This window comes from Ipomoea nil, unplaced genomic scaffold (genome assembly GCF_001879475.1).
Source record: "Ipomoea nil cultivar Tokyo-kokei standard unplaced genomic scaffold, Asagao_1.1 scaffold1932, whole genome shotgun sequence".
In the NCBI taxonomy this organism is placed as follows: Eukaryota; Viridiplantae; Streptophyta; class Magnoliopsida; order Solanales; family Convolvulaceae; genus Ipomoea; species Ipomoea nil.
In genome coordinates, this window is record NW_017618360.1 from 3,234,449 (window position 1) to 3,250,271 (window position 15,823).

At 37.7% G+C, this 15,823-nt stretch overlaps 2 protein-coding genes across 3 annotated transcripts; both read right to left on the reverse strand.

Moving 5' to 3' along the window:
- Positions 1-7,240: 7,240 nt before the first annotated feature.
- On the reverse strand, positions 7,241-9,922 carry LOC109193958 (CBL-interacting protein kinase 18-like). 2 transcript variants are annotated; one of them, XM_019344792.1, is made up of 2 exons: positions 9,791-9,922; positions 7,241-8,969 (listed from the first exon to the last, which is right to left on the reverse strand). In XM_019344792.1, the coding sequence occupies exon 2, from the start codon at positions 8,733-8,735 to the stop codon at positions 7,380-7,382; it is 1,356 nt and encodes a 451-aa protein (XP_019200337.1). In that variant the 5' UTR covers positions 8,736-8,969; positions 9,791-9,922; the 3' UTR covers positions 7,241-7,379. The 2 variants fall into 2 exon arrangements, with proteins under 2 accessions (XP_019200337.1, XP_019200338.1); XM_019344793.1 differs by having other exon boundaries at positions 7,241-8,829; positions 9,791-9,894.
- A 1,080-nt stretch (positions 9,923-11,002) lies between these two features.
- Positions 11,003-13,149, reverse strand: LOC109193966. Its single transcript, XM_019344802.1, has 7 exons — positions 12,824-13,149; positions 12,530-12,706; positions 12,008-12,095; positions 11,798-11,884; positions 11,505-11,549; positions 11,326-11,426; positions 11,003-11,244 (listed from the first exon to the last, which is right to left on the reverse strand). The coding sequence occupies exons 1-7, from the start codon at positions 12,895-12,897 to the stop codon at positions 11,214-11,216; spliced, it is 603 nt and encodes a 200-aa protein (XP_019200347.1). The 5' UTR covers positions 12,898-13,149; the 3' UTR covers positions 11,003-11,213.
- Between the last annotated feature and the right edge of the window lie 2,674 nt (positions 13,150-15,823).

Here is a 15,823-nt window from a genome sequence, read left to right on the forward strand (position 1 = left end):
AGCTCTTCTGTGTTAGCCAGTCGAAAGCGTCCGGAAAAAGACCGCACAGTCTCCGGCATTAAGCTTTTAAGGCAGTGTCCTGTACACGTCACAGAATATTCCTATAATTCTATACAGCCTATAAAAAACGTAGTATCCACACATCTCTACGACATTTTTCTAAATATCCAACAGTTAAAAGCTTAATCATGAAAATGTTGTCCCTCCTATCCAAGCCCGCTGCTGAACTTACAAAAATTGAACCACTGAACGGTATCAATTACCGCAGGTGGGCAGTGAAGATGATGGTGCACTTCGAGACACACGAAGTTGATTATGTACTCACCAACGATGCAATTCCTGCTGCGGCAACTCCAACTACACCTGCTACAGATGACCTCGAGACCACATCGACGGGAGAAGCAACTCCAGATCCGAAAGCTTCTGCGACTGCGTCGGCATCTGCTGCGTCGGCGTCTGCAAAATCTTCTGAAACAACTCAAGACAGTCGAAGCAAATTCGAGCGAGATAACAAAATGGTAAGGGGCATTCTACTTCAATATATGTCTGACTCACTTCTAGACATCTATGTGCCTCACAAGTCTGCGAAGGCAATCTGGGACTTGCTACAAAAGAAGTACGGGTCAGATGATGCAGGAAGGAAGAAGTACGCTGTCGCCAGTTGGTTAAACTACAAAATGGTTGATGGTAAGCCTATTATTGCTCAAGTACATGAGTTCGAAAATCTAGTTGGGGATCTGATCACCGAGGGGATTCCGGTAAGTGATACTTTACAAACTTATTCTCTGGTTGAGAAGTTACCTGAATCCTGGTCAGAATTTCAAAATAAAATGAAACATGAACCTAAACTAAGCACATGGGAAGAAATGGTGAATCACATCAACATTGAAGAGGCATTTCGCCTAAGGCAAAAATCGAATTCATTTCCTGATAATTTAAAGGCTAATGTAATCGAAACAAGTGATAGGTCAAAACCTGCACACAATGGTCAAAATAAAAGTTGGCAGAAAGGAATGAAGGCAAACAACACCAAACGATTCAAGGCGAACAAGAATCAAAAAACAGGAAAACCAGGTGGCTGCTATGTCTGTGGCAAGCATGGCCATCGTGCAGCACAGTGCTACCATAAGAAGGGTGGATTTGAACAAAAGGAGAACCAGGGAGGCTCAAAAAGTCAAGCAAATGTGGTGGAAGACCAAGAAGTGGTGGCAGCAGTTGTAACACTTGAAGCCAATGTGATAGAAGACTCCGAAGAGTGGATCGTGGACACTGGAGCATCGCGCCACTTCTGCTCAAATAAGAACCTTTTCAAAAGTTTTCAAGCAATTGCATGAGGACAAGGTGAACAAGTTTTTATGGGCAATGATAGCATGGCTGAGGTAAGAGGTAGTGGTACCATAGAAATAAATCTATGTTCAGGAAAAAAATTGTTCTTAAACAATGTAATGTATGTACCCTCCCTGCGAAGGAACTTAGTCTCGGGACCTTTATTGGTGAGGGCCGGGATTAAGTTAGTGTTTGAGTCTGATAAAATGATAATGACTCGTAGGGGGGATTATCTGGGGAAAGGTTACATGCGTGGGGGTCTTTTTGTGTTACCTTTTATTTCATACAAAAACACTGCAATCAACATGAATAATGTGGCCAGTGGTTCTGGCAGTTCTGCGTATATTGCGATTTCGTTTGACATGTGGCATGCTAGACTAGGACATATTGGTGTTAAATGCATGAATAGACTAAAGAATATGAACTTGCTATCTAATGTGTCAAATGAAACCATAACGCAATGTGAGACTTGTGCTGAAGCAAAGTTCATTAAGAAACCTTTTTCTTTAGTCAAGCATAACACAACATGTGCCTTAGAATTAATTCATTCTGACTTAGCAGACTTTAGAAACACAGAATCTAAAGGTGGGAAAAGATACTACATATCTTTTATTGATGATTTTACTCGCTTTTGTAAAATATATCTGCTAAGAACTAAGGATGAAGCCGAAGATAAATTTGTGATTTTCAAAAATGAAGTAGAAAATCAACTAAGTATGAGAATAAAAAGATTGCGTTCAGATAGGGGAGGTGAATATGAATCTGCATCTTTTAAATCATTATGTGAAAAACATGGAATAATCCATGAAGTTACAGCCCCTTATACGCCACAACAGAATGGCGTAGCCGAGAGAAAAAACCGAACTATCAAAGAAATGATAAGTGCATTTCTGGTAAGTTCAGGTGCTCCTAATGCACTTTGGGGAGAAGCTGCACTTACAGCTAATCATATTCTAAATAGAATACCCCACAAGGGGTACGACAATACGCCGTATGAGATGTGGAAAGGATACTCCCCGAGTCTGAAATACTTCAGAGTGTGGGGGTGCCTAGCGAAAGTGGGGCTACCCTCATTCAAAAGACCCAGTGTTGGGTCTAAGACTGTAGATGCAGTCTTTGTTGGGTATGCAGAGAATAGTGCAGCCTATCGGTTCATGCAGTTAGAAAACCGGGCTATATGTGAAGCCAGGGAAGCTGAGTTCTTTGAAACTATCTTTCCTTTAAAGACCCCTAATGTGAATGAATCACTTTCGCTTCCTTACTCACAAGTGGAGAGTGAGCCTGAACAACTCAGGAGGAGCAAAAGACAACAAACCGAAACAACGTTTGGGTCGGATTTTATAACGTACATAACTGAGCTGAAAGACGTAAATGAACTTTCTGAACAGTTCGTGTGTCAGCTGGTTCTAGAAGAAGAACCAAAGACCTACGACGTGGCCATGCGCTCAGTTGATGCGGTATTCTGGAAAGAAGCCGTTCAAAGTGAACTAGACTCAATAAAGTCTAACCACACTTGGGAAATAGTAGAACTTCCCAAAGGAGCTAAGCCGATTGGATGCAAGTGGATCTTTAAAAGGAAACTAAGACCCGATGGGTCAATAGAAAGGTTTAAGGCGAGACTAGTAGCCAAGGGCTACAGACAGAAGTTTGGGGAAGACTACTTCTGTACCTACTCACCTGTGACAAAAATAGCAACAATAAGAGTGCTATTTGCGCTAGCCGCAGCACACAAGTGGACAGTCCATCAAATGGATGTCAAAACAGCCTTCCTAAATGGAGACCTAGAAGAAGAAATCTACATGGACCAACCTCCTGGGTGTGTAGAACCAGGACAAGAAAGAAAGGTCTGTAGATTAGTGAAATCCCTCTACGGATTAAAACAAGCTCCAAAACAGTGGTATGAAAAATTTCACACCACACTACTGGATCTGGGTTACGTGGTAAACAGATCAGATGCTTGTCTATACTCAAAAGAAGTTGAGTCTAGCGTGGTACTCATCTGCATCTATGTAGATGACATGCTAATCTTCAGCCCCAATGTCGAAGCAATAGAGAAGACCAAGAGGTCACTTTCTGAAAAATTTGACATGAAAGACTTGGGGAAGGCTGATGTAATACTTGGAGTAAAAGTCATACAAAGTGAAAATAACTACAAGCTATCACAAAGTCACTATACAGAAAAACTGTTAAAGAAATTTGACAGTTATGAAGTGAACCCGGCTCCAACGCCGTATGACTCCAGTGTCAAACTACAAAAACACACTGGAGCAGGAGTGGCACAAGAAAATTATACGAAATTAATAGGAAGTCTGATGTTCTTAATGAACTATACCAGACCCGACATCGCTCTTGCAGTCAATAGACTCAGTCGGTACACTCACAATCCAAGTGAGGTTCACTCGCATGCCCTGAAACGAGTACTGCGCTATTTTGAGTGGGGCCTGCAGTACAGTGGGTTTCCGAATGTCCTGGAGGGATATTGTGATGCAAACTGGGTCAATGATAGTGATGATGTAAGCTCCACCAGTGGGTATGTGTTTACCATGGGAGGAGCTGCTGTGTCGTGGAGATCCACGAAGCAATCATGTATAGCCAGGTCAACAATGGAAGCTGAGTTCATAGCCCTTGACCTGGCTGGGCAAGAGGCTGAATGGCTGAGAAACCTACTGGCAGACGTGCCATTGTGGGGGAATTCTACTCCATTAGTATCTGTTCATTGTGACTCACAAACTGCCATATGTGTAGCGAAAAACAGTTCCTACAATGGAAAGAGAAGACACATAAGGGTCAGACACGAGTCTGTAAGACAGTTAATTGTGAATGGAGTACTCACACTAGAGTATGTGAAGTCCGAGAGGAATATTGCAGATCCCCTAACAAAAGGACTAAACCGAAAAGCTATCCTTGACACGTCAAGGGAAATGGGCTTAAAATAAGAGATAAGGAATTCAAGGTGGACACCACTGTAGTGGTCAAACGAAGCCATGAAAAGACTTATGTACCTACATGGAGGACATCCTGAAGTGTTGATGTGTGAACCAGAGTTCAAAACTACCCACTTCTCAAAGAGTTCAAGACTTGGTTCACTCTTGGGAAGTAAGTTACTCAGGTCACTACGTGTCAGTTCAAGTTTACACACTGATATTAAGTTCAGCCTTCGGGATTGTACTGAAACATCCTTTTTCCACACCTCTTGAATGTGTGGGGGATTGTTGGAGAATACATTCAAGGATGTTGGAGTTTTGGAGTTTTTGCCTTGCTACTTGTCCCACATTGGTTTCTTAGGGACTACTTTCCCATCATTTAAATGCCACTCCTTTTGGAGTCTTTGAAATCTTTTCAAGGGAGGGAAAGGAGAAGTCCCCGCGCGCGCCGCCGCCGCCGCCCGCCCGCCTCGGCCGCGTGTCGCGGTGTGGTCGAAGTTTTACGCGGCAGTTATATTTTGTCCTACTTTTTCGCTACTCCACAGAATTATTCTTAGTCTACGCACTAATAATAAAGTCAGAGAGATTTGTGCACGTTAGTGGGCGATTACGAACGCGATTAGCGTTCCTCTCTTTGCGTTTTTCCGTCTATTTTTTCGGTTGATTGTGGCTGATACTGGGAAGTCAGGTATTCTCACTACTATAAATACCTGTCTTCCCAGACCTCTCGAATTACACTGGAAAAATAAGCTTAAACGCTCAGTTGCTACGTATCTCTAAAGTGCAAAGAATACGTGAGCTCTTCTGTGTTAGCCAGTCGAAAGCGTCCGGAAAAAGACCGCACAGTCTCCGGCATTAAGCTTTTAAGGCAGTGTCCTGTACACGTCACAGAATATTCCTATAATTCTATACAGCCTATAAAAAACGTAGTATCCACACATCTCTACGACATTTTTCTAAATATCCAACATATGTAAAGCCCTTATTACCACTTTCTAGTCTACATTGCATCTTGTGATGCTACTTCACTTGGAAAGTTCATATTCTGTTTTTCTAATCCAAACCAGCTTCCATTTTATAAGATAGATATGTATCAAATACAATTATATATAATATATTTAAGTGTATCGGGTACTATTGATATCATTAATTTAATAGTATCTAGTGTGTATATATGTGTGTGTTTTTATTAAACAAATTTTTTAAATAAATTGAAAAATAATTGGTCAACTGACTCGAATTTCTCACAATTTAATTTGATTTATTTATAAGAGAGGGACGAATGAAGAAATACTATACTATATTTTTATCTTAAAATTAGATGTATATATTGACAAATAGGGTAAATAACCCATCAAGATTGACAAAAGTATAAACTTGATTAGATGACAAGTTAAACTATACAAGAGTTAATTTAGTTATGATGACTTATCCAATCCCAACGTAGTCTTAGTATGTGTCTGGTTCGGTTAACGAGGCTTAACTGAAGTTATTTTTAATTTAATTTTTCATAATATATTAAGTTTAGAATTAGTATACAAAATTTATATATTTAGAAACTACACTCAAAGTACTATTAAACACAAAAAAATTAAATTTAAAAATAAGTAAAAAATACTAAAGAAAATAAACAAAGACGAAAGAGTTAGTTTGACCAATGAATAGTAAGTAGGACATGTAAAATGGGACAGAAAAGTAATGTAATATCGCAAAGTAGTTTAATTTGGGTAGCTCAACTCGAGTTGTAGTTGTCATTCGGACAGAGTAATTAGACTTGGCAATACTAAGCAAACTTCTCGACATGATTAAATACTGGTGCGCACAAGAAATTTGCTCCTTTGGGCATAATTACCACACTGTGGCTGTTGAGATTTGAACCTTGGTCTCCCTACTGTCTAAGAACCAGTGAGCTAAGCGGCAGGAGCATCTAGGATGAGATAAATCATAATAACTAGATTATTGTTTTTAAATTTCACCCCTATAAATAACTGAGCTGCTAGTAATCTTGTCTAAGGCATTCATTGAGATCATAGTAGATTTTCAGATGGTAAGTTGTCCAATCGTTAAAGAATAATGTATTCAACTAGACCTAATTTACTAAGTCGAAGATAATTATCCCAACACTTTAATAAAATGCATACACAGTTGTTCCACTTTCAAGAATTGTGGCTCTACCAATATGGCCGACATGGCGACATTATGTCCATGTAGTGTGAACTGTGTGACTATCTTGACCCCCACACAAACCAACCCACTAATTTTGTTCACATTGCTATCCTCTTTGTTAAAAGTGTATTGTTCCCTCGACTTAGGGGCATATTTCATACTTTTTTACTTATTTTTAGAAGTTAAACTAAGAATATGGCCACCAATAGCAAGTTCAATTGACTTTCCTTTTTCTGTTTTTTTTCCTAATCTTAATAAAGAAAAAGTGGTTTTTTTTCCTAATCTTAATAAAGAAAAAGTTAGAGGGTGACTAACTGACAATTATCCTTCTCCCAAAAAGTTAAATCCTCAATCGGGTTCTTATATCTCGACCTTAATTACGGAGCATTTGGGAGGAGGTAAGAATGATGCTATTTATTATATATGAAGTGTTTGCTCACTTAACCGCACGAACGATACAAGATTTAGTGCATAACGTTTTTTCTTTTTTGAGTTCGCAGTCGCTTTATAAACAAACCACCAATAATGTTCAACTTAAAGATCATATTAAAAAAAAAAAAAATGCCCAGAATATATTGGTCCCAGGGGTGATGGCCTGATGGGATTGATCAGAAACAAGTGCATCAGCAAAGACACTGAAAGCTATCATGATAAAGAACAAGAATAAAGTAAAAGAAGAGTTCTAAACAACCTGATTCTTGTATACTTTTCTGTTTTTTCTTTTTTTCCTAAACCATACCCAAAAAAAAAAAAAAAAACAAAACAAAACAAAACAAACAAGGTGGTACTGAACTGAAGTACAAAGAAAAACCAGAAAGGAGATGTTCCAGAACATGAAGTTTTTATATCAGAACATGGCAAATGCAACATATATATAGTAATAATAATAGTCATAAGTATATATAGTAACACTCCAAAGTCCAAACTGCTGCCTAGGACAAACAAGGGCACAGAACAATCAACTTACAAAGCGATTGCGCTACAATTATCTTGCTCTCCTTGCCAAGACCAAACGATTTCTTTGAGGGCTGGTCTGATCTGTTGTCTCAGCATGTTCTGATACTCCATCACGCTACCACTTGATCGTTTCATCTCGACCGAATAGAACGACGATGTTATTTCATAAACTGCAACATCAATGGAGAGAGCCCCAAATCCTACTTCGTTGTCACCACCACCCTCGTGTGATCCTTTCAGCACCATTCTCGTCCCTCCTCCCTCTCGTGTCACTTCCAGCTTCAGATCCCTAGCAATTTCGTCAAACTTCCCCATGATAGCTGATCTAGGCTGCACAGATGTGAATTGCACTTCCTCCTTTTGGTCGAGGCTCACAAAGAAACCGGACAGGTCAAAGCCAGTTGAGAGAGAGATGATCTCGAACGCGTTTAGGTATGTAGCAGGATGTTTTGCCATTGCCATTGCCATTTCTTGTTTTTCCTCTGGGGCGTGATCATGATCAAGAACAACAGGGTTTGGGATTTGGAGAGTCATCGCTTCTAAACCTCCTTTGAACCACGAGTGTTGCTTGATTTTGGCTATAGATAGCCTAGTGTGGGGGTTTGGATCAAGAATCTTTGACAGCAATCTTCTCACTTCTTGTGGGAACCAGCTCGGGCATCTATATTCGGCCTTGGTTATTCTCCTGTACATCTCCATAAGGTTGGAGCTATGAAATGGGAGATACCCAGCAAGCAAAACGAACAAAATCACCCCACACGACCAAATGTCAGCCTTCTCACCGTTGTACCCTTTCCTACTAATCACCTCGGGTGCAACGTAGGCCGGGGTTCCACACGTGGTGTGAAGCAAGTCGTCTTGCTGTTTAGACTCGGCCAAAGCACTCAATCCAAAGTCAGACACCTTCAAGTTCCCATCCTCGTCTAGGAGCAGGTTTTCCAGTTTCAAATCGCGATGATAAACGCCTCGGTTGTGGCAGAATTCCACAGCATCAATCAGCTGCTGAAAGTACTTCCTCGCCACGCTCTCCACCAGCCTCCCTTTCGCGACCTTGTTGAAAAGCTCCCCGCCTTTTACATACTCCAACACGAGGAAAATCTTCGACTTGGTGGCCATTACCTCGTACAGCTGCACCACGTTCGGATGTTTGATCAATCCCATGACAGATATCTCCCGTTTGGTCTGATTCACCATGTCGGTTATCATAACCTTCTCTTTGTTAATTACCTTAATTGCTACACTCTGTCCAGATTTCAGATCCCTACCATGGTAAACCTTAGCGAAATTGCCTTGGCCCAGCACTCTTCCAACCTCGTATTTCTGCATCAAAATGTTCCTTCTGTTCTCCGTTTTCATTTCCATTTCCTCAAGAACTACAACACAACTACTCGTACTGTTCTCAACTATCACAAAGAATGTCAAGCGTCAGCCCAATAGGAAGCACGAACTAGTTCAGCTGGTTCGAGAACAAAAACCGTGCTTTCAGGTTTATGGACAAACAACCTCAAGTAATTTGCTGAGATAAGAATGAGCAATAATTCCCATCTTTCCACATTCTCATGCAAATCAATATGTGATAGTGAAGAGGCAATGGACCTAGAAGAACACAAGAGAGTTTATGTTAGATTCCTATAATGCAAGATACAATGATAATCAACTCAACTCACCCAAACATCTCTTAAAGTTGCAAATTTTGGCTTCATTATAACTCCCCCCCCCCCCAACACCCCACCTCCTCCCACCCCACAACCCCCTTTTACATTTTTGAGGCAACCAAACCAAGTTGGTCAGTTCACTTAGGAACTACAAGGTTACTCCCTGCGGCAGCCTATCGGCCTTCTTGGTTTCAGCTGATCAACTATGGGCAATCTAAGTTGATTTATCTTTTTGTGGTCATTTGGCAGTTAGGGTCATAAGGCGAAGTTTACATGGTGCAGGCTCTCAACAATGACTGTGATTTTCTCTCGTCACTCTAGGAATTTAAAAGGAAAAAAAAAAAAAAAGAAGAAAGATCTAAATATGAATCTTTGGTTTCAAATTCCAGACTCTCTAAAGTGCATCTTGCAATTGGAATGCATGTCAAATGATTGAAACCCATAATTGATTAGCATAAGGAAAACAATACAAAGACAAAACAACAATCAAAAGAGAACCAGAAATGCAGGCAAACCGGCATTTTTAAAATTTGAAACCAAAGATTCATCCGACAAAACAAAATGATTCACGTACATAATTCACAAAAAGATCCAAACTTTCTCGCACCCATTACTCATATACAAACGTACACTACACAAACACAGCAAAAATCAAACAATTCATCACCCATCTATGACAGCCATTACCAAGCAACATAATTTACAAAAATTGCAAAAAACAAAAGACGAAAGGAAACAGAGATGGGTGTGAGAGAAGAATACTTGAAAGCGTTAGAGGTGCAGAAGAGCTCCGATGGATCCGAAGCTCAAAGACATATATATATATATATAGAGAGAGAGAGAGAGAGAGAGAGGAATGGAGGGGAGGAAAGTGAGAATGGGCAACGTGAATTTATTACATATTCCTGTGAAACGTTACAAAGCAGGTTTATAAGCCCCAGCGAATCCTGTAAATCTGTAATCAAAAGGCAATGGGTAACGCATATCCAATCAATCGCTATTCGGGTACGTACTCATCACTGTAATGACAGCGAAGTACCCATAGATTTCTCTGCCTCATTCAATTTCATTTCCTATCTGGCTAAAACTGTTTCTGTTGGTCCGAAAAATGGTGAAATCTTTTGGTCAATTCATATTTTTGAGTAATGGCGGCAGAGTTTTTCATGTTCACAAAATTTGTTTTTGTTTTTGTACAAATATAACGTATGAAAAATTCTAGAAATCTTATGTCGAATTATACATGATAGAAATACGGTAAAATAAGTTATATTACATATTACAACATTAGTGTTAGTAGTACCGTTACTGCATGATTGTATTAAGAATGTTTCGTTTAATAAAATTTTTTTTTCAGTTACAAAAAAAGTCAAATGTTTTTTAAAATTTATATTTGTGTATAGTGAAACGGTAGAATTTTTTTTTTTTAATTTATAAAAAATTTAGAATAGCTACTCAAATGTACATTCTAGGTGAAACTCACCTTTGACAAAGAAATACATTGAGATAAATTAACTTATATTGTTCATAATTGACAAGCTTAAACCAAGAAAAGCAATTGACAACTTTCATGAGACGCTAAATTTATAATTTTATAATTATCAAGTCAACTATTCGACTGAAATTACTCAAACTTTGCTATAGGAATGAGGAACCTTTATTGCTTTCTCAGTCTTTTTTTTTTTTTCTTGACCGTTGCTCTATGTTTTTTTTTTATTATTGATAATGACCGTTGCTCTATGTAAAGCACAAAAAAGCTTGCCAACTAACTTAATGCCTTTTACATAAATTTCAAAATGATACAATCAATTATTATTAAACAAAATGATTCAAAATTAGTAAATTACCCGATTTAGTCTTAACTTCTTTTAATTTTTCTCTAAACCAAACCAACCAAAAAAGCCATTCTGATCTGGCATTAGGCTTATCACATGTTTAATATAGCAGCATCATTAATTGCCTGCAGTTAATACTTAGTAATCAACGAAACCAGACAGAACACATCGTTCAATTCCTGTACAAAATACATCAAAATGAAGGCTTTATGCCAAGTTAAATGTCCCATCTCTTTCTAACTACTACTTACAACAGCCAAAATGACTTCCCCATTCCATAGTTTCCACTGCTTAAACTCTCTTCAAAACTGATAAATCTGCCATTTTGAGAATGACACTCTGAATCGGATTTCTCAACGAAACAACCAAGCGTTCTTCAATCTCCTGTTTCAGAAAGCCAAGTTTAACTGCATTTCTTGCAGGGATAAATCTGAAGATATGTGTAGAAGGAGAAATGCTACATACCATTTTACATGGGAGTTGAGGCCTTCACTTTCATCTGAATAAAAGTTCAAGAATTCACCAGAATCGTCGTAATCTTCAGAACACATGCAATCTTTATAGCTCTGTAATCTTTTAGAACATAAGCAATTTGAAAGAATATATACATGGATTGACACTTCAAAGAATAAAGATATATATACCTTATCATACTTGCCAACCTCGGCTGAATCAGCCTCATCATCCACCTAAAATTGGATATTCAATTAGAGAACTCATGTTTGAATCTTAAACTCAACATATATGGGATCGTATTCTTCTTGCTTATACTAAAGAAAAACATGAACTTTCGGAATGAGAAGCGAGAGTGAGACTAGGACAACAAGCCAGCAACTATTTGCTTGAACAGTGTACATGGAAAAATATAAAATTTCAATGGGTTTGATGATTTGTGTGATGATTGAAAAGTAGAGTGAGAATGGATATGTATCTATACCAGTGGCATATTAATCTCCTCGATGATTAAACATTCCCAGTAAGCTGAACAGATCTTTTGAGCTTGAAGCTCATAGGGTTGCCTCTCCTAAGAGTGAATCAAACAAAGAATAGAACAATACAAAAAAGAAACATCATTGGTTATTTAAGATAAGAGAAATATAACCATATAATTCTAAGTTGTTTAAACACAGAAGAATGAATATAATACCTTTTTTGACATGCATCTCCATGTTTCAAACCCTCCCCTATCAACATCAATTTCATTCCCATCCTTGCATTTCTTCACAAACTCCTCCCTACACCAACCCATTAGCAACAGAATTAAGCTTCAAAATTTCCCAAATAACAATAATAATAATAAAGTTTTATCTCTCGGAACAGCCTATTGGACTTCTTGGTTTCAGTTGATCAGCTATGGACAAACTAAGTTAATTTATATTTTTGTGGTCATTAGCCGTCTAGGATCACGCACTAAATTATCCCTCGGATAGTTTCCCTCTTCACTCAAAAAAAAACAAAATTTCCAAAAGAAATAGATAATGCACACACATTAATACAACTCACAAACACCAACCATGAACACAATCAGCCTAGAAATCATGGGATTCCGTGTTAGAAGCATTTTATCAAACATGTTATTGGCATCTCACTTGACAGACACACGTTAAACATGTACAGGCGTTAGCGGAAATGCATATGAAACTATGAAAGGAATGGAAAGATGGCGTACATAAATAACCGAAATGCCGATCTGGGTTGGTCTTGAAACCTCATTTCTTCGCCATTTTTACTCGGTTCTTTCCTGGTTTTGATCCCGCATTGAGTTTTGGCCTTCTTGACAACCCTTCCCGCCCCGCATTCATGCATGTCAGCCAGAGCAATTGGCACTGAAAGGCCACAGCTTTCACTGCAACACAAATAGCCCATTTATAAATACACACCACCAATCATGAATCCAGAATTTAATTCCCAGCACTGATTAATATCAATCATTCAATCCAACAACCAAAAGAAAATTAAAAACCATTTTTGAAAAGCACTGCCGTCTGGGCCACGACGAATGGGTATAGCGTGGATTCTTTTCCTGGGGTAAGCCATTGAATTGCCGTCACTTTGAACTTTGAAGCTGTCTCTAGAAGTTCTTGAATGATCTTGACGCTATTTATGTCTGGGTTTTGCACTTCCATTGAGCTAATATGCGCCATTACTGTGACAAAATGTGCGCGCGGGGGCTCGATTATTGGAGGGGAAGCGCCTTTTGTAAAAAAAGCCCAAAAGATTTCCCGCGAAGAGTAGAATGTACGGACTTGTGAAGAGGCGACACGTGGCGGACAAAAGGATCCTAATTTCTCTACATTCCTTCTCGTATTGCACGTAATATATATATTTTTTTGGAATAAGGTTCGAATTGGTCACTGAACGTTACCTAAAAATACAATTAGGTCACTGAACGAAAAAAAGATGTAATTAGACCACTGAACATCTAAAAAGGTGCAATTAGGCCACTAAACACTCCAAATGTATGCAATTTCACCAGATAGCAGGTTACCATCAATTTTAGCAGGTTACCTGCTTACGTGGCAGCTTAGTTGACATTTTTAATAATTTGTAAATAATTTTAATAACTTTTAATAATAAATTTAAAAAAGAATTGAAAAATAAATAAATAAATAATTTTTTTTTAAAAAAAAATTGTTTTAACTATTTTTTTTTTTAAAAAAAAAACTTTATTATTAAACTTTATTAAACATTATTTAAAAATTATTAAAAATACCAACTCAGCTGCCATGTAAGCAGGTAACCTGCTAAAATTGATGGTAACCTGCTATCAGGTGAAATTGCATACATTTAGAGTGTTTAGTGGCCTAATTGCACATTTTTTTCGTTCAGTGGCCTAATTGCATTTTTGGGTTACGTTCAGTGGCCAATTTGAACCTTATTTCTTTTCTTTTTTTTTTCAACGACAACAAAGGAGAATACGAAAGACAAATATTTTTTTTTTAAAGACGAAAGACAAATATATTTCTATAACTCCATACATTAAAATTACGAAAGAGATGTTAACTACTATGTAGTGTAATGATATCTAGATTACAATTCAAAATAAGTTATCATAGATTCAATCACGAGTGGTGGAGTAACAACCCTAACGCCCACAATTCAATCCCAGAAATATTGCCCACAATTCATCCTATAGCTCTATGTAACACCCAACTTATATGCAAATTCCCTAACTTATTTGCAAATCCCCTAAACCACTCCCCTCATTTATTTCATGACACAAATTATTGTAGAAAAATCATATGTGATAACCAGTTCTGGTGACGTGAGTGACCATGTACTCTCATCCCTTAAGAGAGGTCGAGAGTTCAAATCATTTCTCGTATAGAAAAACCAATCTGGCCAACACTTTGCCATTTAATTGGGTTAGTCCGGTGCGAATGAGATTAGTCTGAGTATGGTGCGGGCTTAGGACACCTCATAGTCTGACAAAGAGAAAAAAAAAAAATCATGCGTGACGGTTTTAATCCATAGAATGTCAACAAAAATCAAACTTGTGATCTTCATATACGAAAATCATACTCTACTCATTTGATCACATTTTTTGGAATATTAACATTACGATGTCAATTTCAGTCTACCATGCGTATATCCACCCGAATCCATATCGCATTGATGAGGGTTTTTTTTTTTTTTTTGATAGTATGTGGTCAATTGTTATATCGTGCACCAGGGCGCACAATGCATTGTGCGCCCTAAAAATTTCCCGTTTCGTATGTACATAATTGTATAGTAGAATACACAAACTCCTAACATAATATACATAATCTTAACATAATACATAATACACATAAAGTCTTAACATAATACACATGAACTCTTAACATAATATACATAAACTCTTAACGTAATACACATAAACTCCTAACGTAATATACATAAACTGTTAACATAATACACATAAACTCTTAGGGCACACAATGCATTGTGCACCCTGGTGCACGATATAATTTGCTGTATGTGATAGGGTGGGCCTGGTGGGTCTTAAAAATTAAACATCCGGTAAGTCGGGTTGAATTCGGATTCTATATACAAAGCTTGCCTAGAACCTCACCTCAAGATTTAATAACTTTTGTCAACTGAGATTAGTCTATGTATGGTACGGGCTTAAAGATATCTATTGCTCTCCTATAATTATGGTATACTCAAGACACCTCGCGGTCTAACAAAAAAATATTATATATTTGAATATTTCTATTGTTTTATGTTTTAGTACGTATAACTTTTTTTTTTTGAAAGGATGTTTTAGTATAACTAATAAGTGATAGTTACCCGTAATAGGCAATCGCACCCGGTGACATAATGTAGGTTTTGAAAAAGTTCACCCAATTCTGGTCGAGGGTGGAATAGATAGAGAAAGTATATAAGGTATGTCATATGGTGAATGTAGCCCTCCCCAAACCACCTTGACTCATTGATATCCCTACATCCCACACGTCTTTTAATTTGTTTTCTCAACTTCAATTTCATGTCTTATATCAGCCCTGTTTGGTAAAATAGTTAGTCTATCGGATAATTTTGATTTATTTGACCACTATTAATTGTTTGACTTGGTTAAAAAAATCAACGTAAGTGTTTGGTTAATTAGTTTTTTGTAACTCCAAAATGCTAAAATTCAAAAAATTGCTCAAAGCAACTTTTTCAATTAACTTTTTTTTTTAAAAAAAATATCAAACAGCTAATTTACCAAACACATTTCTACAATCAATTAATGTTAACAACTAGTTATATCTTCTAATTAACTCAATCAGCTAACAGCTAACCGCCATTTACCAAACATGTCATCATCTTTTTTTGTTGTTGGGCGATAATTTTATTGTTATTAGGAACTAAATCGGCAACTATATTCAATTACACGCTCAAATTTTAATATTATTTACATACAAAATGTAAACACCGTACCAATCGTCATCATCTGTTTTCATTGATGTCATTGTGTGTGCATGTTCGTTGTAGAGGAATG